This window comes from Vidua macroura, chromosome 2 (genome assembly GCF_024509145.1).
Source record: "Vidua macroura isolate BioBank_ID:100142 chromosome 2, ASM2450914v1, whole genome shotgun sequence".
NCBI classification, from domain to species: Eukaryota; Metazoa; Chordata; class Aves; order Passeriformes; family Viduidae; genus Vidua; species Vidua macroura.
This window is the reverse complement of record NC_071572.1, coordinates 117,414,617-117,437,962: the sequence shown is the minus strand read 5'-3', so window position 1 is coordinate 117,437,962 and position 23,346 is coordinate 117,414,617. Positions and strand designations below refer to the sequence as shown.

At 38.9% G+C, this 23,346-nt stretch overlaps 1 protein-coding gene and 1 long non-coding RNA gene across 11 annotated transcripts in view; one reads left to right on the top strand and one right to left on the bottom strand.

Annotated features, from left to right (window-relative positions):
* Window positions 1–23,346, bottom strand: part of LOC128803501 (uncharacterized) — a 32,835-nt gene that overhangs the window by 4,439 nt on the left and 5,050 nt on the right. Inside the window, exons 2-4 of one of the 2 annotated variants that reach the window (XR_008435734.1) lie at window positions 15,654–15,805; window positions 3,071–3,158; window positions 2,370–2,502 (exon numbers count right to left, since the gene is read on the bottom strand). This is a non-coding gene — a long non-coding RNA (uncharacterized LOC128803501). Of the gene's footprint in view, window positions 1–2,369; window positions 2,503–3,070; window positions 3,159–15,653; window positions 15,806–23,346 lie in introns of those variants that run through there. The other variant, XR_008435733.1, reaches the window with a different exon arrangement.
* The window catches only part of SYNJ1 (synaptojanin 1), a 50,067-nt gene that overhangs the window by 22,730 nt on the left and 3,991 nt on the right, over window positions 1–23,346 (top strand). For 4 of the 9 annotated variants that reach the window (XM_053970508.1, XM_053970507.1, XM_053970516.1 and 1 more), the window contains exons 13-31: window positions 49–72; window positions 3,145–3,336; window positions 3,844–3,928; window positions 4,951–5,091; window positions 5,434–5,626; window positions 6,873–7,031; window positions 8,832–8,988; window positions 9,328–9,445; window positions 9,553–9,768; window positions 10,414–10,492; window positions 11,491–11,653; window positions 12,270–12,476; window positions 13,103–13,231; window positions 13,801–13,839; window positions 16,891–16,938; window positions 18,483–18,521; window positions 18,613–18,653; window positions 20,845–20,953; window positions 21,866–22,077. In XM_053970508.1, coding sequence (XP_053826483.1) covers window positions 49–72; window positions 3,145–3,336; window positions 3,844–3,928; window positions 4,951–5,091; window positions 5,434–5,626; window positions 6,873–7,031; window positions 8,832–8,988; window positions 9,328–9,445; window positions 9,553–9,768; window positions 10,414–10,492; window positions 11,491–11,653; window positions 12,270–12,476; window positions 13,103–13,231; window positions 13,801–13,839; window positions 16,891–16,938; window positions 18,483–18,521; window positions 18,613–18,653; window positions 20,845–20,953; window positions 21,866–22,077 — 2,351 coding nt within the window. The remainder of the gene's footprint in view (window positions 1–48; window positions 73–3,144; window positions 3,337–3,843; window positions 3,929–4,950; window positions 5,092–5,433; window positions 5,627–6,872; window positions 7,032–8,831; window positions 8,989–9,327; window positions 9,446–9,552; window positions 9,769–10,413; window positions 10,493–11,490; window positions 11,654–12,269; window positions 12,477–13,102; window positions 13,232–13,800; window positions 13,840–16,890; window positions 16,939–18,482; window positions 18,522–18,612; window positions 18,654–20,844; window positions 20,954–21,865; window positions 22,078–23,346) is intronic. The other 5 variants (XM_053970509.1, XM_053970510.1, XM_053970511.1 and 2 more) reach the window with 5 other exon arrangements.

The window sequence follows — 23,346 nt, the reverse complement described above, 5'->3', positions numbered from 1 at the left end:
AACTTATTTGACTAATCTTTTCTTGTTTCCCTCTTACTGCATCCGTAGTTTCAGAGCAATCATTACAATCAGGTATAGTATAGTACAGTAAAATAAACTGCAAATACCTGACCAGCTGTTGTTGTTCTCTGGCTTTTCTTGTGTCTGTGTCATATTTGGCTATGGGCTCACATTTTCCTGGTGGTGTTCGCGTCTGCCATTCCTGTGCCCTAAAACATCCTTTAATCCAATCAAAGTGAGAATATAAGAGGTGAAAAATGTTGCATTTGAGCTTGGGTGCGAGTTAGGAAATGAGGTAACCAATTCATAGGGGTTTATTTTTGCACATGCTCTGGCTGCAAAGGAATTTTCCTTTTTATCTGATTTGGAAGCTTCTGTATTTTTGCTTTGTTTAGGATAAGAGGTGAAATTCTTCAGTACAATTTGTAATTTGTTCTTATTTGCTGCTAGAAGGTTCCACATGCTTGTGGTCATGCAGGAAACTTGTCAGCTGTACAGCACTTCATGTTTTTGTTCCCAGAAACCATTATTTAAAATAAAATATCCCTAATACTCTTCTATTCAGATTTTACTGTGTGTTGAGCAAATTTAAACGGCCTTTTCATTTGCCAATTTTGCTTTTCCTATATGTATTTTACTCTACCTACTTAACTCTTAGTGAGTATCTAAAGAATGAAATCTGAGTCACAAGTAATGTATGTCTGATATTAAGTGATTCACTGGCATTTTGTCAGTGTAACCAAGTGCTTATGGGAATGACTGGTCACACTCACTGATGGTATCACCTTCTATCTTATAACTCTGGAAGAAGAGCCAACTATTTTTTATATATTTATCAATTGCTTTTGGTATTATTATTTATGTCTCATTTTTGTTATTTATTAGAATGCCTATTTTTGTAAGAGTTATAAATCAACTATTTTTTTGGCATTTCAGGGTTTCAGCTGGGTACAAATTGCATATATTGAAATATTCCTACAGAAATTTGGATGTTTCAGTAAAACAGTTCCATCAAGTTCCAACAGTTCCATGCAGTTGCACAGAATATTCCAAACAGAATTTTAAATTAATGCTGCCTTTGTAGAACTGATTTCCAAATTTCTGCTTGCCTAGTAAGAGCAGCAGTCAAAGTGTTTTTTCTGCAAATAAGAGAAAATGTAACTGATTAGATTTCTGATGTTGTAGAGAGAGGCACAATTTTGCTGAAAAGACAAATAACTAGATAATCATGTAGGAAAAAAAAATCATGTTGAAAATCATAGTCTCAGGTGCTCTGAAAAGCACTTGGCTCACTCAGTATTTTGGAAAGCAGTAGGAATTTTTAATTTCTCAAATTTAGAAAAAGAATCATTCTACAATTTAGAAAGACTGCTAGTTTAAAGATATAATTTTTTTGTTTGTAATAAGCTTGTTGTCAATTCACTTCTAAAGTTAGAGTCTAACCTGGTAAGGCTTTTCACATTAGGATCTCATAACAACATCAGGAGTTAAATAGGCAATAATGAAATTTTGTACCTTTTCTTAAAAGCTGCTCAGTAGCAGCTGAATGATTTGGAGTAACTAAAATGAAGCTGAAATCCAGTAAATTTTCAAAAGAAAAAGATGGAACCCCAGACAAGGAACGTGCAAACTCTGCTCTTAAACTCACTCAGAGTGCTGCAGAGGCTCATCCCTGCAGTCCTGCACTGCGATGCTGGCTTGGGCTCCTGGGGTTCAGCCAACACTTTGGATGATTTGGGTTCTTGGATGTGTTGTGTCTGCAGCATTCCTGAGATTGTTTCCCTTCAGTTGCTGGGTGCTCTGTGGACCCTCTGTGGCCTTTTGGGCACATGCTGGACTTCCTGGCTGGGGTCACCTGGAGTGTGGGTCAGGAGCAGACCCCGTATTTGGCTCTTGCCTGGAGGGCTCAGGTATCCTGTTGGCTCCTTGCTGTTTTCTATATTTCATTTCCCTGGATTTTGATGAAGACAGTATGATCCCAAGCATGATCTGCTTGGAGCACCCCAAGGAGACACCAACCAGTTCATTGTCTTTTCTATGTGGTTGGCCCATTTATGGATGTGGGATTTGTTCAGCAGGGAAAGCATTTGCAGCCAACAAACACAATATATTTTCTTCTCTTGCTTCCAGTTTTTTTCAAACCCAATAGGGATAGAGAATACCTGATTTTTGTTTTAACCAGGTAGCCAAGAATAACTGAAAAGACAGCAGCAGCTCACTAATCATCTTACTTGGGAAATTTAAATTTAAGTGTTCCCAGTAACTGACTATTTTTCAAGACAGCAACAAGTGAAGGAAGAATTCCACCTAATATTGTTTATATTGTTCTTTTGGAGTCTGATAACCATGAGAACATTCAAAATAGGCAAAATAATATAATTTATGTAAAGTACTTGAGCATTGAATCAGCTTTTTTTTTTCTGTGTTTCTCACAATGTCCTTTACCATATGGGTCATTCCTCTCTCTTCATCTGGCAGATAAAAACAAGGCACAGGGAAAGGCTGATGGGACAGAGAAATTAGTTTAATTTTTTTTAATCCTAGCCTACTGTCCTCACTAAAGCAGATCTTTAGGAATTCAACTGATATAAAAATAATTCAGATTTGTGGCTTAAATAGACATACTCTGATACGATGAAATAATGTACCTTCTCTATTTTAGTACTTGTAGTGTATCAGCAAGTTTTACACTTCCAGAAATTAATGTCTGCATATATGTTCTGTGATAGAGATTGGATTTCATTAATTTAATCTGTGAAAATCAGGCAGATACCCTTGTTGATATGTACAAAAAATGATGGTTTCCCTAGAAAGTCATGGATGAGATGAAAGAACAACAGATATTTATAAAACATGGGAATTGCTTCCTTCATGTATTATTTCTCTCTATATAATTCTGAACAAATTGCTGCTGTTTTTCAGTCAGTGTCTTACCCACACAAGTAATGTGTGTGGGTAAGACACTGACTGAAAAAGGGTATTTTTCTAAGTCACCTTTTCTAAGGGTCCTTTCCCCTGGGAAAGCTGCATTCCTTGTGCTTTCGCAGTTTAACTTTGTCTGTGCACGTACTTTGGAAAGATCTCACTGCCGAGTTTTCTGAAACATCTGCTACAAAAGTAATGTCTTTTCAAATGTTTTTGCAGCATCTGTAAAAGTACTGAAGAGCATGTGTGAGAACTTCTATAAGTATGCAAAACCAAAAAAAATCCGAGTCTGCATTGGGACATGGAACGTCAATGGGGGAAAGCAGTTTCGAAGTATTGCCTTCAGAAATCAAACCCTCACTGACTGGCTGTTGGATGCACCAAAGTTAGCTGGAATCCATGAATTCCAAGGTAGGATTTGTGGTCTGTCATTATTTTTTCTTGAAAACTCTGATTTTTCTATGTAGATCACAGACATTGAAACAGGTATCACAGAAGCACTGAACTGTGTAGGGACTGTAAAGATCCAGTTCCACCCCCTGCCAGAGAAACACCTTTCAAAATCTGGATTTATTTAAAAGCTTCTTTGAGGCAACTAGAATTTTACAGAATCCCCCACTGGTTTGTGTTGGAAGGGACCTGAAGTTCATCCAGTTCCACTATCCATGGGCAGGGATGCCTTCCACTATCCCAGGCTGCTCCAAGCCCTGTTAAACCTGGCCTTGGACACTTCCAGGGATGGGGCAGCCACAGCTGCTCTGGGCACCCTGGCTCAGGGCCTCAGCACTCTCACAGGGAGGAATTTCTTTCCAAGTACAGAATTTTTTTTTCTTAAAATGAATATATATATATTGTATGAGGTCTTGATTCTTAAGTTAATTAGGAACAATAAATAACTTTTTCCCTATTTACCTCAAGATCGTAAAAACAAACCTGTGGACATATTTGCCATTGGATTTGAAGAAATGGTGGAGTTAAATGCAGGAAACATTGTGAACGCCAGGTGGGTGATCCAATCCACACAGTACTTGTTTGGCTGATAATCACCTTTTTCAAGTCATGTGTTACTTAAAACTCTGGTTTCTCCAGTGCTTGCAGTGTTTTTCAGTTCCTGTGTCTTGTATTGCTGGGAACAGCAAATCCTGTGAAAATCTTTCCAAAAGCATGTGTTGTTGGTATGCTGTTATGTATCAGGTTGTGATCTGTATAAAGGAAGGCTTCCTTCCATACTGTTAGTTTTCACTGCCATTCCATGTATTGCATGGATATATTACTGTGGAGTTGGGATTTTTCACTCCTAGCAGACTGGGTTATGGAAATACATTTTTCCCAGTGGTGGGTGATACCAGAGATAAATGTGTGTGTAGTCCTAGGACCATATTCCCTTTGTCCATTTTTTTCTCTGCCTGCTTTGCCTATTTCCTGGTGTTAGGGAAGGTTTAACTTACTGGGAAGAGCACATAAAACCTATAATACTGTAGCCTTTCTGCAGATTTTTGTCTATTGGGTACCAAGTATCAGCTTGTCATCCCCTGATTTCACCCTCGGTGTAGTCAATGTTGTTTCCAGGCCTGATATTTCTCATTCCCACCTGGTGCTGGCTCTGAAAACCATAGTCTGTTAGGTCTCTAAGGATGTTTCTTCTTGATCTAAGACTGTGCACACCTGTTTTCCAATATTGACTGAGTTCTAGGCTAGGAAGTAACTCTCTAAAACAATTATTAGGTTTTCCTCCTTTAGGCTTGTAAATACAGCAAAGATAGCCATGGCTCTTAAAGTTGTCTGTGGTGTTGGGAAAAGTGAGGCAGCATTTGTAGAGGCTGAATTTGAAACAATGATGGCATGGCAGTCTAGAGCCTGGGTCTCTGCTGGGAGGCATTTGAGCACCATTCCCAACTTGGCTTTGGTTTACTGCCTCAAGGTTTACTTCAGGTTCTTGGATGCAGCTTAGTCAGCTCAATCACCAGCTAGAAACCTGCTCAGTTTGGTTTATTTCCAACCTGGTGTTTTTAATCTCACTGGCAGCACCACAAATCAGAAGCTCTGGGCTGCTGAGCTCCAGAAGACCATCTCCAGAGATTACAAGTACGTGCTGCTGGCTTCAGAGCAACTGGTGGGTGTCTGCCTCTTCGTGTTCATCAGGCCTCAGCACGCTCCCTTTATCAGGTCAGTGAGGATGGCTGGCTCCAGCTGGGGTCACCTTCAGCTTGCCTTGTGTTGGAAGATAACACCCAGACATCCTCAGAGCCCTGTGGGGCTCTGAGAGAGCTGTTCCACCTTCTGGTGAAGGAGTTGTTTAAGTTCTTTTCTTAGTTTTTAAATGCCTCATTGGTCACCCAGAGAGCTTGAAACCTGAGGTTTTATCTTGTTAATGCTCAGTGACTGTTGGAACTTTTTAAAACTAGCCCTGTGGCTGGGAGAACAGTGTGTCCCTCCCAGCCCAGTGTCACACTCAGAGCCATCTGTACCAGGTTCCTGGAAGGTTTAATAGCTGTTTCACTGTTTCAGGGATGTTGCTGTTGATACTGTCAAGACTGGCATGGGAGGAGCCACTGGGAACAAAGGTGCAGTGGCCATTCGGATGCTGTTCCATACCTCCAGCCTTTGCTTTGTGTGCAGTCATTTTGCTGCAGGGCAATCCCAAGTCAAGGAGAGAAATGAAGACTTTGTGGAAATTTCTCGCAAGCTTGGCTTTCCGATGGTAAGCACGGTGTTCAAATTCCATAACAAAGGAAAAGTGAAATCCTTGGATCTCCAGCAGTGCTATCCCAAAGCTCCATTTGCATTTTTTCCCTTCCCCAGTTTCCTGTGGAAATCAGATTTCCTTGGGTTAGAGATCTCAGAGATAACTGAGTTCCTACCATGTTTATTAAAATAGAAGACTGCAGAAAGAACAGACCTTGCCAGTGCAATGACAGAGATGATGAAACATGAGTTCACATGCATTCAGAATCAAGGACTTAGCATAGGAAAGAGACCTTATAGATCCCTGACGTGCAGTAGAACTTTCATAGGCGCAGGAGACAATCACCTATGAGAAAAAAATCACTGCGAAACAGTACTGTTCTCAGTACACAGGAATGATTCTATGCCATGTTCTCATAAACAAACACCATGTTCTCATTATCAAATCACCAAGTTGAAAATGCTATCAACGCAACAAAATGCTTTCTTGAGACTTAAAGATGTTTTAAATTTTGTCATCAAACTCTAGTTTGTTAATTTCTGTGGCACTGTGCAGGAGTCTTACATCTTATTTTACAGGGTTTTTTTATTTTCTAAATTTGTCCCCACTGTCATGTTTCAGTTTTCCTAGCAAATGCTGTATCCAACAGCTTCCTAAATGCTGCTGTTTCAATGTGCCAGTGTATCTGCTTGGTTTTACTTATGGGCAGTGGAAAAATCAAAACAAAGGGGGAAGTAAAAGTTCTCACTCTAAAACCTGGGCTTTGTTTAAACTTTGTTTTGTTTTAATAAAGCCCTTATGTCTCTCTCTAGTGATGAAAATCAGATGTAACCGAAAAGTCTTCAATTAAAACTGAATGATAAAGCTCTGGATTTGCAGTCTGACAGGAGACTGTCACAAAGTCGCAGGGGGGGTGTTTTGTTCTCCTCTGTCACAGGCAGCAGCCATCGCCTTTGAGCAGACTTCTAAAACAGGAGGAGGAAGATGAAGAATTTTAGAATCCAATTAACTTGATTTGTGTTTCTTTAGAAATGGAGACTCCACAGGAAATGTTACTTCTCTTGTGTTTCATGTGTACATGCCACATTGCTGATGGTGTTGTTCTAATCATATGGACGCTAAATACGAGGATGTATTTCAGTTGTCTTCATCACCCAGAAATTATACATGTTTCACAACTAAAAACTGAATTTCTGAACCTAGAAGCAGTAAATTTGTCACTCAGTTGCTTTTAACTCCAGTGTGTGCTGCTGTTTTGCAGGGAAGGATGCTCTTTTCCCATGACTATATCTTTTGGTGTGGGGACTTCAATTATCGAATAGATTTGCCCAATGAGGAGGTGAAAGACCTGATACGACAACAGAACTGGGATCCCCTCATAGCAGGAGACCAGCTTATCAACCAAAAAAACTCTGGGCAGGTGTGTTCAAATATCACCATACTTGAGAATACTTCATTTTTTTTACTGGTTTTAGCAATTGCTATGATGCTCCTGTAAATCTGTATCCTCAGCATGGCGTTTTCTAATTATAATATTTTTCTTTTTGTCAAATGTAACTATTTTAAAAGAATATTTATAATATTTGGTAATGTTACTATTTAGTTAAATTGTAATAGGTCTAATGCTGTTACTGTTGGGAAAAGGAGTAGTCCAAATTGTAGCTTTTTTATTTGCAGAGAAAACACAGAATAACAAAGTCTGAAGAAAGCTACAGTTTTTAGATTTGTAGGGCTTCTTGTTTTCTCTTTGCAGCTCTGCATGGGAAAGCTGGATATCGTAAAAAGAGAGACAATCCTCTATTGTTTGTTCTCTCTGCTCGCCAGCACTTTGATCACAAGCAGTGCTTTTGCTGATTTAGAGTTCCCTTGCATTTGTGCTGGTGTCTTGTGCACCAGAACAGGAGGCAAAACTGGATATTTTTACTCACTTTTTTTTTTTTAACAGCTGCTTCCTACAGGAAGCAAAGTGTATATTCACATGGGCAGACAGCATTGTCTGCTTGTCAGATTGTCTGTTAAGTGGATCAAAACATGATGTGTAAAGGTTTTGGAGACACCTCCGGCAGTTACAAAGCTGGAGAAGTCTATGGAAACTGCCAAAACATGAAAAGGGCTCCTGGCTGGGGAGTAGAAGTAACATTGCACTATTGGGGTGATATTCCATGATTTAGAAGCTACTGGCTGGGTACCAGCTGTGTCCCTGGGGGAGCTCTACGGCAGTGGTGGGTTCATATCTGTACCTGCTGCTCAGGAAAGGTGTTTACATAGCAACTTGCTCCATAAAAAGTCGGTTAGAAAATAATTACTGAAGCCAAACAAATTAATTGTCTCAGAAGTTGTGGAACTTCTAGCATTCTGACATTGATCTTCTGACATTGACTTTTAAATTGACTGGATTTCAAATTGTATTTCCAGCAAGAAAAGTGGATCAGCCTGTCACTTGATGCAGATTTGACTGTAAGATCCAAGTTAGATTTCTGTTTTACAGATTTCTGAAGTGAAAGCTGAACACAAGAATGGAACTGACTGAGTTAGCTAAAGGGTTTTATCTTGTCTCCAGTTTAAACACTTAATGAGTGAGAAGCTCACTTTGAATAGATTGAATGTATTAAGGACTTTTTTTTTACTTTTTTTTTTTTTACCTATTTATTTGAGGGGGCATCTTGTGTCAGCTTTTTCCTGGAAGTGTTCAAGACCAGTTTGGATGGTATCCTGAGCAACCTGCTATAGTGAACAGCATCCTTGCCCATGGCAAGGGATTGGAACTGGATGATCTTTAGTGTCTCTTCCAACCCAAACCAGCGTGTGTCTGTGAATTTGTGGGAGAATTTGGCATGTTCAGATAGATAAAATGTAAGCCTTAATTACCCACTTTTGCTGACACAGGAACAAATAGGCACCAGATTAAAATGCTGTGTTACAGCATCAGTGTCTGGGTGACCTCCAGTTGGTTATGACATTGAAGGAACAGTAGGTTGTTGGTAAGCCTGGGCCTAAAGCATACTAACAGCATACTGCTGTTCATTGATTGTCCAGGTCACTATTTAGTCACAGTGTCAAATGTTTTCAGCAGGCAAAATGTGGAGAGGAATCCATTTTAACAAATAGCAGGGTTTTTCATTTTATTTTGAGGTGTCTATACAGGTTGTCAGTATTAGAATAGAGAATTCTGATTAGTTTCAAGCTGTTCCCCATCTGCTTCTGTCTTCTGTTTTTACAGATTTTTAGGGGGTTTCTGGAAGGGAAAATCAATTTTGCCCCTACATACAAGTATGATCTGTTCTCTGATGACTATGACACCAGTGAAAAGTGCCGCACACCGGCGTGGACAGATCGGATCCTTTGGAGGAGAAGGAAATGGCCGTTTGACCGTTCAGGTTTGAGGGTTTCCTTCAGTTGTTTAAAATGTTCTTCAAGTGACTTAGAGGATCCATTTAGTGATGTTTATAATGCCAGTGATGCTGAGCTCCTGTTCCTGGCTTGGTAGACACAGAACGCTTGTAACAGACCTTAATAAACACAGTGAGGCTGAAGAAAGGGCCACGAATCAGATCCCACTTACTGACATTTGAGGAGTGGAAAAGGAACTTTGAGCGGGGGAGGGGGTTCTGTAAGACACTCAATTTGTATTTACTTCCGATGTTTTTTCTTTTTACAAAGAGCACATCCTTGCAATCACTGTATTTTTCCTCTTTTGTTTTCATTGCTGATTGTAGCTGAAGACCTGGATCTCCTGAATGCAAGTTTTCACAGTGACAGTAATGTCCCTTATACGTGGAATCCTGGCACTTTGTTGCACTATGGAAGAGCAGAGCTGAAAACATCTGATCATAGGTTCCACTTTAATTTTATACATTACTTCCTAAGATTTAATATTCATGCTGTGTATTTTGTTGCTCAGATACTCTGCTGACAGGTTTTTCTGTTCTGTTTTTTCCAAGGCCTGTGGTTGCACTGATTGACATTGACATATTTGAAATTGAAGCAGAAGAGAGACAAAAAGTGTATAAGGAGGTGATTGCAATGCAAGGACCACCTGATGGTACTGTGATGGTCTCCATCAGAAGTTCTTCAGCTGAAGAAAACTATTTTGATGATAACTTGATTGATGATCTTCTTCAAAAATTTGCAAGCTATGGCGAAGTTATACTTATAAGGTGGGAAAAAAAACCTCCTTACTTTTAATCTCTGCTTATAGAATCATGAAATTGTTTGGGTTGAAAGGGATCATCCAGTCCCACTTGCTGCCATGGGTACACTTTCCACGAGACCACGTTGCCTCCAGCCTGGCCTTGGGCACTTCCAGGGATCCAGGGGCAGCCAAAGCTTCTCTGGGCAACCTCTGCCAGGGCCTCCCCACCCTCACAGGGAAGAATTTCCCCCAGTATCCCATCTTACCTTCTGGCAGTGGGAAGCCATTCCCCCCTTGTCCTGTCTGGACTTGGACCTGCTAGAGCAAGTCCAAAATCATCTTCATTGTTCCCCACCAATTTCCCGAATAAAGTTATTTCCTTAGGTAGGAAATAACTTTTCAGTTATGATCTGTTTCATTTTTAACATTTGAATTTCAACTTAAATGTCTTTAGAATTCATTTTACATACCTGTGTGTGTCTCAGTTTTCAGACATAATTTTTCCAGATACGCTTATTTTTGAGAATTTTATACAAATTTTGTATTCTAGAATTAGATTAGCAGTTTTAAACAAACTGAAAATAAGGATGTTGCATTTGCACTAGGCTAGCAATTGTGCTATTAAGTGTTGTGGTATTTTGTTGGTTATTGTTTCCAATTAACTTTGCAGGTTTGTGGAAGACAAGATGTGGGTAACATTTTTGGAAGGAAGCTCTGCTCTGAATGTTATGAATTTGAATGGAATTGAGGTAATGTAAAAATGACTGAACCACTGTATAGCAAGAGAAAATCCAGCTATTTTAAGTCTTCTTGAGTGGGTTGGATTTATTGTTTGTCTTTGATTCTGAGAAGCTTTTTCTGTTCTGTGCTAGACTGTTGCATCTCTTTTTTTTTTTTTTTTCCTTTTGATAGCCACATACTGTATGTTGAGTTTCAAAAACCATAGAAAAGAAGTATCAAACTTCATTTCTCTAACAATACTCCTAAAAATAAATTAAGATCCACTGATAGGCATCTTCATCAAATTAGGGGTTTGGGGTCTTTTATGATTTAAAAAGCAGAGTTCAGTTTCTTGAATTAACCAGTTAAAAATCTTTATAGCCTGCAGTTATTAAAAATTTAGACTTCTGTACTATAAACTCTGAAAAATGCCAAAATTTCAGCTTGCATTGACTTCTATGGGGTCAGTATTTAATCTTTGTGAAAATGGAACTTCTGATGTTTAAATTTTTACTAGTCTGTGGCTGTGAAGACTTAGAATGTGTGATGTTTACAGATGGATCCTTGGATCTGCTGAGACGTCACTGGCAGTTCAGGCAGGAAAGGGGCTCTGGGTAGAATGTCAGTTTACAGAATGGAGACCTGCTCTGTGCCAGCCTCTAAAAATGACTTCATTAGTGTGGTTTAAAAGCAAGTCTGTTTTTCTTTATAGTGTTTCTGTCAGAGTAAAAAAAAAACCAGAAGCTTCCTGATTATCTAAAAAGGTGAACCATAGGAGATGAGTTGCTAGTTTTTCTAAAAAAAAAAAACAATTGTTGTAATGAGCAGTTTAAATTACATAAATGTAGTTACTTACCAAAATGAAGTGAAAATCAGAACTATTTTTGTTTAGTCACAGAAATTCCTATAACCTTATTTGTGATGTTATCAGGAATTATTTTTTTCTTTTTAAATCTAAAATGCAGAGCTTTAATATTCCTACTCTTAAGAACTTCTGTTTTGTGTATACCTTTTTTTGGCAATTCAGCTACAAGGAAGGATTATAAATATCAGCTTGAAAAATCCAGATTGGATCAGAAGTTTGGAAGATGAAATGAATCTAGAGAAGATTAATACTGGGCTGCCTTCATCAACAAGCTCCACTTTGCTTTGTGAAGATGCTGAAGTTACTGCAGACTATGATATGGAAGGTTTGTTGAGATAAAGCATTCCTTACTTTGAAATGCTTACAGACCTAAATAATGTGGTTTATTTAATGCATATATAAATATGCTTATGCCCATCTAAAACAGATTAGAAATTATATTATTTCCAACAGTATCTCAACAATCTGCTTCATTCTTGTCTACTTTTAAATATATTTGAAATTGACAGTTTACTCTTCAAAAGCATGAAGCATGTCCGTGTTGAGCCTTTTTTTGGAACACCATTCCACCTTTTGCAAGCAGAAGTTACTACAAATAACAGATACATTGAAATCCCCAGCCCAGCCTTCTGAAGAGCAAGTGAAGCTTGCCATATTGCAAACCAAGGAAATAACCTGTAAAGCTAATTGTTTCTTAAATTAAGAACAATTGCCACACTGTTACAACTACCTTTAATACATAGCTATAATATATATTATGCATTTGAAGTATTTTCAAGTGGTTTGAATACATATGTATTCTTCATGTGTAATTTTGGGATGCAAGAATCGTACTTTGGTTGCTGAGCTAATTCCTTGGAGCTTTGGAGCTTTTCCTGTGCAAAATCTCATGCCCAGAGTCAGCTTTTATGTGCTTTTCTTCTCTGGGGTTTGTTCTTTAGGAGACATCGATGATTACAGTGCTGAAGTGGAAGAAATCCTTCCTCAGCACCTACAGCCAACACTGAGTTCGGGGCTTGGAACCTCGCCGAGCTCGTCCCCACGCTCCAGCCCTTGCCAGTCCCCGACGTTGTCGGATGGACCCACGCTCCCGGTGAGACCCAGCCGAGCCCCAGGAAAAGCTCCTGGACCTCCTGTTTCCACCCAAGGTGTGTACTGCATGGCTCCACTGCCTCCAGAACTGCCACACCCAAGTTCTGTGGCAACGTGTCTGTAGAATCCTGGTTCACCCCAGTCATACTCTCAGAATACAGCCCCTGGCAATCCCTGCTCCTGTCAGCTCCAAGATACAAGTTGTAATCAACACATTGGTAAATTGGGAGCACAATATGAAAACTTCTGTTTAAACACAGCCTTTTTTTAAATTATGAATTTAAATGATGGTGCTTGGAATGGCTTCTTATTGAGTTTATTTTAGCGGCTCAAATGCCTTGAGATATTCCATTTGTAGCATTTTTTTCCAGAGAACTTTCTCACAGGTAAGAGTCAAAATCAAAATTTGGAATGCTGCAGTTGGTAAGATTGTTCAGGATTTCATGAAAAACATAGATTTATTAAAACATATGAGGGCAAAAGTTTTGATTTAGGAAATCTGCTTATTTTCATCATTGGTTCATTCCTTGTCTTCCTTCTCTCAAAAAATTCTGGATTGTTATTTCCAGGGCTGGGGTCTGACAGTCCTCTCTGTGAGAAGACCTTGCTATTAGAAAAGCTTTGCTGGGTTTAGAATGTCCAAGATGTTAATTTTTGTATTGCTTTCTGTCATACCCTTCAGCTGAATTCCAGCCTAGTGCCCAGCAGAAGGAGCCTCCCCAGAGCCTGGAGCCAAAGCGTCCTCCACCCCCTCGGCCCGTCGCTCCTCCTGCACGTCCTGCTCCTCCACAGCGGCCACCTCCGCCCTCAGGTAATGTGGGGGGACCTTTCCAGGTGCTCAGGAATATTTGTTTTCAGGTCTGTCAGATGGACTTGAAAGTGCAAACCCAAACTGCATATTACACTTTGGGCTCATTGGTTTTTAATTGAAATGTGTAATTGGTTCATTTAAAAGCAATAACAGCATTTTTACCATTTAAATATTATTAGTGAATACGTTTATAAAAACTTATTTTCACAGTTTTAAAAATGTGAAATTTTACAGCAATGTTTACTCAACATTTTCATTTTTTATAGCATCTGTTTTAAAATAAAATAGAAATAAACTTGTGCATTCATTGGTTCATTGCTATTCCTTTAATTTTGGCATCAGTATATGTGCGTTTTATCATGTCCAAGTTTTTAATGTAGACTTCATTTGGATCATCTGACAATGTGAACAATTGAGCACTAAGAGAAACTGGATGTTCAGAAGCATTTGGGCAACACAGTTAATAAGAAACTGACCCTTGTGATTTTTAACTTTCTCATTCTTTTTCTTCCCTCCTACTGCACTGATATTTTTCATTATTGCTGCATTCATTTCTTAAATACTGTCAGGCGGTAGGAGTCCTGCACCTGCTAGAAAAGAATTTGGAGGTAATGATTTTAATTGTTTATGAATATGACTGCATAGCAAAACTGCGGTGGGAATCTGTTGTGACAGTAATGATGATTTCCGAAGGTGTAAAAATGGGCCATTCTCAAAGTTGTAGAACTGGATAATTCATGAATATTGCTGTCATTTCTTTCTTCCCCCTCTGAAATACATTTTACTTTTTTGTGAAATAGTATTTCTCCAGAAGTTGGTATGTTAAAGTCAGAGATGAAGGTTGTTCCAGATTTTTATTACTTTGTCCTGGGTGAATACATCCAGCTAACTTTTCTGTGAAGCGCTTCTTCAAAGTAGTCTTTGTCCTTCTCTGGCCCACATTTTGCTGTCCTGCTTAGACTTAAATCAGCTCATCAATACATGAGAGTGGGTGAGAATTGCTAGTGGCACTTCCAGGCACTGCCCGTCAGTTGGTAGGAAAGAGGGATTTTTGACAAAATGCTTTGAAAGTTTTGAGTAATCTCAGGAAATACATAAACTATTTTAAATAGACTGTAACTATCAGATAACTTTGGTGTCAGGCAAAAATGTTCTTGGCTCTTAGATACTGGTGAGACAAGGAAGTTTTTATGCCCAACGTGTAATATTTCAGATGAGTTAAAATGCAGAAGCTGTAGGAAGAAATTGATAGACCACATTCAACATAGGTGAGGTTGAATTAATTGTTCTTCAGTCCTGTGTAGTTTTCTGTGCACTGACACAATCCTGTTTGCCTAGTTTGTCTCAATTGTGCAAAGACTAGTCAGCTGTCTTCTTTTATCATCTTTCCCAGCATAGCTTTCCATGGAGTTGTAACTTGCATAAAACTTGCTTTTTATGCAATCATTTGAGACTGTAGTATATTTTTTCATATATTATTCCAACCAAAAGCTCTTCACTTTTTTCTGCTCTCCATTTTCCACTCATGGTGTACATGTGTAAGCATAAAGACTGCTTTTCACGGGCATCTGAGCTCAGCTCCAAGCAAGTTAACAGAGGGGTGGAACCAAAATAAATGTCCTTATGGGTTACTTTTGTGAAAGGGCACCTGTTTCTCTTCCCTAGGAGGAAGGCTCTTAAAGCTCTGGGGAAATATCCCTGTATAGTGTGTAAGTGGATCAAACTTTGGGTTTAGACTTCCATAGCACATGCAAAGGGACAATGATCATGTCTTTAAAATGTTGTTCCTTTTAAATGTTACTTTTTTCCCCTCACGTGTTTTGACCTTTTTTCCCCCCAAGTGCTTCAGCCCCTTCAATGCCCATGGCACTTTTTCTAATGGCTCAGTATGCTCTGAAGATGAGAGAAGGATTTGGGCATCTAAGTGTTTTAGTTTGGTCATATTTTGTATCAGAAGTAACTCAGAATTCAGGTGAACAAGGCTCAGCACTCATTGCAGGGCTTTACAAAGTGTAGACCTTTTGTATGCTAATACAAAAAAAAAATTTCACTGAGGATTATATAAGCCCCAGTTGTTTATAGTTAAAAAATAAAATGTTGCACTCTGTTTACCCAATATTTTTTAAATACATTACAGATTAAATTTTCAGAGAACATTAAAAACTGTAAATACTGCTAATTGTCAATTGAAGTTATAAAAAACATTTGTAGGGTTTGTTTTTTTTTTTCCTTTAATACTAGTAGTCAGAGTTTTCCTGATTGTTGCAGCCAAGGCTTTTATCATTGGTTTAAACTGTTTTTCATTGCCCCTAACATTAAAATATTCCCATGCTGCCCTTTGTAGTAGCATTATCACAGCATGATAATTTTGCTTTCTCACTATTGAAGAGTATTATGAGTAAGTGAAATCTCAGGTATTTACCCTCTGTGCCATTTCTCTCTCTTGTAGTGAATGTTTGTTAACTTGCCAAATCCTCATGCCCAGAGATCTTGCTCCCTCTGTCTGGTGCCCCAACGTAGGAACGGGTGCCTGTGTTTCCCTTCTGCTGAAAGGAGCTGGCTTTAGTCCTCCTCCTGCATAAAACAGAGCAGTGGAATGTGGTCAGGCAGTGCCCTACTCCTGTGCAGTTTCACTGCTGCTCCTTTCACAGAGTCATTCACGGTCAGAAACTTATGATGGGAATTGGCAGGGCCTGGGTCTCAGCCAGAACGGATAACACACGCTGGGGTTTAGCATCTTTGGAACAGATGTTCAGCCAAAGCATAGATCTAACATCTCTGGAGACAGTCCCATTTCAGCCTCATGTGCAGCCTTCATTCTGCCCACTCTGTGACAGAACTCACAGACCACAGAGAGCTTCTGGGCAGATCTCACACATGGACACATGGTGAGGAAGCAGGAGGCTGTGTCATAGCTAAGGGATGCCTTCAGTATTTCCATCACATCTATGTCCTGCCGTGTTTTTGCCATGCAGTTTTAGGAACCTGGTACATGCTTGATGATATTGCAGAAATCAAGTAATTCAGCGTGGTTATGCATGATTGAAAATCTTCTTTCTCTCAATCTGAACTGTTAAACCAATTGGTACAGCTGTCCCGAGTGCACAGTGCTGTGTAGAGGCAGCTTAGTAATACAGTCCTTCAGGATACAATACATTATATGAAGTGGGAAGTATTGCTTTCATCAAATTTCTTATTCAGATGTACAGTGGCAGAAACAGACTGCTCAGTGTTCTGAATGACAGGGATCAGGCTTAATTTTGCAGGGTGTAAGTGCTGTGCTCATTTATTCCCCAGTGTTTGAGCAGAGGCCTTTGCTCTGCTCATGAGAGGTTCAAGATCGGCATGTCAGATCACACTGGACAGCCAAATGTTTGTGGAGAGTGAACATTTTGAAGGACTTAAATTCACTTTCAACTGTAGTGTAAAATTAAAATAACAGATGTTACTAAACATGATTGTACTTGATGATTTGTAATTCACACGAGTCTGGTTCCCCATGCTGCTACAAACAGTTATTTCCTACAGGTGACTGTAATCTATCTAGACCAGAGTTAAATTGTGTAAAGCTGTCTTGGGGCAGTGTTCGTTCTGGTTTTTCTTTCTCAATCTACTGCTTTTCTCATGCTATGTACAGCTTCTCTTCTTTCTCTGAAAAGGTCTTGGAGCTCCTCCCAGTCCTGGGGTAGCTAGGAGAGAATTAGAAGGTAACATAACAATTTTTGTATTCTAGAAATGGGTTTGTAATTTAATATCTGAGTAATATTATTGCTCTTGTGATACTAAAGGTGGTTTCATTAATATATTTATCATGTAGGATCTTCCTTCTTTTATTTAGCATAGCTTTCACCCAGATAGGTTGCTTCCTGGTTTTCAGTGGTGGTGGGAGTTGTTACAGAAGGCATTTATGAAAAGATAAGTGAAAACAGAGAGAGCTCTAATCAAGAATGCTTTTAAGGCTGACCCTCAGAGGAAGCTGTAGCTGGCTGGTCATCAGAATGACCATTATACCTGTAACTAAATCAGGAATCTAGGGAGCCTGACTTTTCATGAAGGACTATGTATGTTCATATGTTCTGGGGAGAGAAACTTCCATTTAAACAATTTGGTCTATAATTTAATATTTTTCCTCTTTCTAAAGAGGACAGTGTAGGTAATTTGATTCTGATAGCCAGCTGTGTGTAACACACAGTTATGAGGAGCATTTCTCTTGCACCATTCTGGTTGGAGTACATGGGATAACTGCTGGATGGGTCCTGCTTTAGCCATGCCAGCAGAGTCATGGGCTTGGGTTTCTTCCTTGTCTCTCAGGAATGTGTCCTTCACAGCAAATAGCAATACAAGCCCTATCAGAGTCACTGGCAGGGTTTCCTCCTGTATACTGCTATTAATTCTGGCTGCATTGCTGGTTCATTTTTCTAAATTGGCAAAATCACTCTATGCATAGAGTATTTGAGGTCGGAAGGCACCTTTGGTGGTTTTCCACTCCAGCTTCCTGCTCCAAGGAGGGTAAATTGGCACCAGGTTGCTCAGGGTGGGAGCTGCTTCACTGAGAACAGTACCCAGAAACCCATTCTGACTGGCTCCAGGGCAGTCTGATAGCTGGAAGTGATTTGATAAACTGTGTGATGCACCACAGAGTTCCCTCCACTTACTGTCACTGATATGGTGACTTTGCCTTCCTGGGAAATAAGCAGCAGAAACTCAAGCCAGAATCCTAAACCTTCCTGCCTGTTAGAAACTGTGTACTTGTCTGAACTAAAGGTATTTTTTTCATCTCTTGCACTTCCCAGTTTGAATATTGCATCTACAGGTTGCCATCAGCGTGGCCATGGTGAAGCTGGTGCTTTAACACATTTATCCCATAAACACAGAGAGTGGGGTCGGGAACTGTTAACATCAGTTCTCTTTGTTTTAACCACTGCTGGTAGAACATCTACAGAATATAGCACAAAACAAAATAGCTTCCAACACAATTGAGAACACAGGGTACCTGTACAAGTGGGTGTCTTTAGCTTGCAACAAATAGGATGTGATTTAAATAATCTGTAACAAAAAGGGTCAAATTACTTCATGTGTGCCATGGGATTGGAGTGTTTTAGTGACAGCTGGTGGATATGTAATAAATTTTGAAAAAATCACTGGTATCTCCTTGCTCCCATTCTCAGAAGTAGTAATGTAACATTGCCATCTAATACCCATTTGTGGCTTATCTAACACAGATAATCTATTTGTTTTCCATGCTTCAAAGCACAAAAAAGCCCTGGAACACAAAGGAAAGATAACTTAGGTAATAGATACATGCTTTGTACTAACTATAATACAGACAGAAGTTATTTTGAAATAAGTGCTAAGTCAGTAATCTCTAATATCTGTTACAGTTCGTAACCAGCCTCCACATTCAGCGGGTACAACCAGACCGGTAGGTATTGATTTAAGATCATTTTCCTGCTAAGTGTCTGCTCTTTATTACATCAAGGTTTCTGTTAGTCATAACAGATGTAAGAAATCTACATAGTTGACTGGTCAGTTTACAGTTTCTGTGAGGCAATTATCTCAACAGTATTTGTTTATTGACTAAAAATACTAGGGGATGGGGGGCGGGGGGGAACCATCATGCATGTTCAGACTGGATGTGACTTGATTGTTTTGCACTCTGCAATCACATAATAGGCTCCCAAATTTTACACATTTTACATCTCCTTTCAAATAACTGCAAAATTACTCTTTTTATGATATGTCCTTACTGATCTGGTGTGATAAAATGCATTATCTTCTGTACTGGAACATAAATCATGACAGCAGTTAATTGCTTACAGGGCATTAATGGATTACATATGCAATTGACATCTTATGATAACTTGATCTGTAATGGAGTTTCGTACCTTGTTTTAAAGACTAATTTTCATAAAGGTCATGTAAAAATGAAACATTCAACTGTTTCAGCAAATACTAGTACTGTGTTTCATTCCTTTATTTGGGGAACTGAACTGAAGAAGGGAATGAAGGGATTTATGTGCATTCAAATGCTTCACTGCACACAGGAAATCAAGAGATGAAATCTATCTGCCTAGTTTTATTTAACAGTAGCAAGTAGGAGCCTTATGTGAGAGATGAAGAAAATGTTTTAATAGCAACAGGAATTCTTAAAGAATTACTGAGTAATGGGATTGTCTGTTGACAATTCTTCGACTTTGCAGCATATTCCAGTATTGGAACTGGTGAAAACTGCTGTTGAAAATCTCCATTGAAATAAATTTTACCTATTCATTTTTCTCAAAGAGATTGATTCTCACAGTGAACAATTCATGATCTTGTCTCTTTTTTATTTTTCTGGAAATATAAAATGGCCTCTTCTAAAATTTGGATAAAGAAAAACTGGTGTATATATAGGAAAGAATGTATTCATTTTTCACTGTGTGCTTGCCTTTCTCTCAGGTGATTTTTGGATTTAATTTCAAGGATTTCAGGACCAGGGACAGTAGCTACAGTGGGTGCTGCTTCCCACTGAGGGATCCTGAGAGCTGGTTTACACTTCCTTTCTTTTCTGTTCCTTTTTGATATATTTTTATTTTTTAAAAATACATTTTGGTGTATAATCCAATCATCCTCTGCCTACTATCAAAATATTCAAAGAAATAACAAAATGCATCTTGGCAATCTCAGATCAGATTGGAGATTGGGAAATTGAGACAGGAATTTATGAGGTCAGGTGGCTGAAAGAGTTCAGAACATTGGTAAATGGACCCAGCCAAGCGTAAGGAATCACATGATATACAAAGCCAGGGACATTTCTAGTAAAACTAAGATCAAGAATGATACTATTTTTTATAATGGTAAAGTTTCTTTGCTTGTTTCTAATTAATGTTTGTGTACAGTTGTGCAATGGAGTTTGCTCTGAAAACCATTTCTAGAATGTCCTCTGGTACACAACATTTTACAGGAAACAAATCTTACAAACTTGTCTCACAGTCCTTCCTGTCTCACAGTCCTTTTTCCCTTGATCGCTGGCATTTTCATCCCAGGGCCTTTTATTCAGCTTTCACTGTGTTGTTTGTAATTTACTCTGCTTCAATTGTAATCTGGAATAGCTTCTTATGCCTCTTTAAATAATGATGTATTAAATACTCTTTAGATAATGATTCTTATTTTGAATTTACATTCCTAGCTTATTAATTTCTATTCCATCAACTTCAGGAAGACTTCAGCCTTCAGATGATGCAGAATGTGTATTTCATTAATACTGTTTGTTGAGAAACAGGAGACCTCCAAATAAAGTAGTTGTTCTTGTTGGTTTTATTGCTTACAATTCGTGGACTTAGGTAAATTATCTTATTAATACTAGCAAAACAATAACTGTTTCTAGCATTGTTGCACAGGTAAATATTTATATAAAGTTGCAAAGTATTGTAAAAATCCTTTGCTTTGACTTGAACCATCATCATGTTTTGAAAATATATTCTTTGTTCTTGCATGTGCATAAAAAATCAGTTGAACAGCTGTTATCAAAGAATTTTTCACAGAATCCTGATTATTCTGAATCATTTAGCAGTAGATGACTGCAGATCCAAAGTTGAACTAAAATACTTCCTTTTTACCAACTTTCTTGTTAGACTGTTCCTCCTCGAGCTGGAGTTATCAGTGCCCCACAAAGCCATGTCCGTCCCTCGGGGGCAAGACCAGCATCTGAGACTCAGACCAAGCCAACTGAACCACCGAGGGGTAAGTTTCCCTTACAAGTTAAACACAAATGTCACTATTCAGTCAAGCACTACAGTCTATGGTTTGAATGCTTTGTTTTCAACAGATGTCTCCACTTTTCACTAGGAATTAAGATTCTTGGATCTAATAGCATTTGGCAGTTTGTGTTAAGCATGCACAGGTATTGCATTTTTAGATGCTAATCTCAAGATGACGTGAGATCTTGACCCATAGATTTCACGGTATCAGAGAAACTGTGCAAAGATTGCAGTGTTTGGTCTGAGCATGCTGGTGTGTCCCATTCTGGCTGTTGATCACCAGAACTCTATGCATTGGTACTTCTGTAATCATAAGATTTAGAATAGCATTTATATCTGACTCTCAAAGCAACTTCCTAAACTTACCGTTTAAAAAATTCCTTTATCTTTGTACGTATAAAAATATACATTTTATAACAGTGACTTCCAAAATACTTTTCAATATAACTGAAGTACATTTTGGAGTGACATGGTTTGTGTTTTGTGTAAAATCACAGTATGGTTTGTGTTGGAAGGGACCTTGGAGATTGTTCATTCCAAGCCCTGCCTATGGGCAGGGCAGGCCCCATCCACCCTGGCCTTGGACACTTCCAGGGATCCAGGGGCAGCCTGGGTCCCAGGGGCAGATCTTCTCTGTGCCTGGGCCTCCCCACCCTCACAGGAAAGAATTTCTTCCTGATATCTCGTCTAACCCTGCCCTCTGCCAGCTTAAACTGAAGTAACAATTTTTAATGGAGATCTGCTGAGTTTTTGATGATTTCCAGTCCCGTTGCCATGAACACCTGCTGTTCTTACAGCCCCTTCTCTGCAGTTCTCTCTGGTGCTTCCCCATCCTGCCACCCCTAAGATTCGTTACAATTCCTTGCCATGAAAATCACAGCAAATGTACTTCCAGGCTCACCATTGCTTCCTGAACCACTAAAGCCTCAGGCTGCTGGACCTGCTCAGCCCAGCACTCCTGTGCTAAGGATGCAGGAGCCCCTGATCCCTGTGGCATCACATCCATCTCAGGCAAGTGCCCCGCAAAGTCTGGAGCCCCCCCAGCCGCCACCTCGTAGCCGCTCATCTCACAGTTTGCCTTCTGAACCTGCTCCCTCCCAGCAGCAAGTAAGTAAAAAAAAAACCTGTAGGTACCTTCTTTCAGTATGTAAATTAACACAGCTTGTACTGGATGCTGCAGGCTTTTGAGAAACCATTAAAGCAAGCACAGAAACAAAAATACGGGTCCAAAGATTGGATTCAGTGGCCATGGGGGCTCTAGGAGAGTAATAGTTGCTTATGTATTGTCCATGAATAACTAACATCTTAAATACTAAACACTGAATTTAGGATTGCTTATGATGGCCTTATAATTTATGGACAGCTCAGTCTTACAATTATGCTGTCATTTGGCAACTTTGTATGGAAAACCACTCAATCTAAGAAATCTGATTTGATAATGATATGTGCATGACAAGGTGTACAGTAAGTAGCTAGCACAGGTTTTAAATAGTTATTGCATGATGTGGTGCTTTATGTTGGTGATCATTCATTGAAGGGAGATGATATTGATAAATAAGTTAATAAATTAAATCAATATATTAATAAATACTTAAGAGAAATAGAATTCTCCCTATTTCCCAGTGTCAGTTAAAATACAGAAACCTATCCACATAATTTGGAATTTTCATACAGTACCATTAACATTCTGTTCTCTGGGATCATTTAGACTGTTATGATAAAACACCACTAACTTTTTCTAGGAAAAGCCATAGTTTCTTACTACTGCTTAAAAATGCAGAAGCAGATTTTCAGTGCTGCTCAGGTTTTTTTTCTTATGCCTGTATCTGAAGCCCTTTTTTGTTACAATAGTTAATGCCTATTTTGTACCACAGTGACGCAGCCAAATTCAGTCATCAGTGAGCTGATTTTTGAATTCAAACTGAAAAAATCTTGAAATGCTTTTCCTTTCTTTCTCCTGAACCTCTTTCTTTGCCTGTGAATTGTCTTTCATTTTGGAAGCTTAGACCAAAAAGTACAGTTTTCTGAGGAAAGGTCTTTAAGGAAGTAGAAGGTCTTTTGAGAGGTAGTGAATTCCAAGCCCATCCTTCTATGCAAATCTTGATTATGATATTGAAGAAATTAAATCTGTTTTTATAAAAATAATCATTCACACAGTACAGTGTGAATATTCAGGACTCTATACAATCCATACATTGAAAAAGAGAATTAGTTATTGTAAAGAGATCTTCTTTATTGTAAAGAAGGGAGATCCTAGAGTTCCACAGAATGAGAGGCATTATGGTTTTTTTCAGCTTGCAGAAGTATTACTATAGATGAGGGATAATACCAATACATAGTTCCCACAATGAGAGCTATGGGGCTTTTCATGTTAAT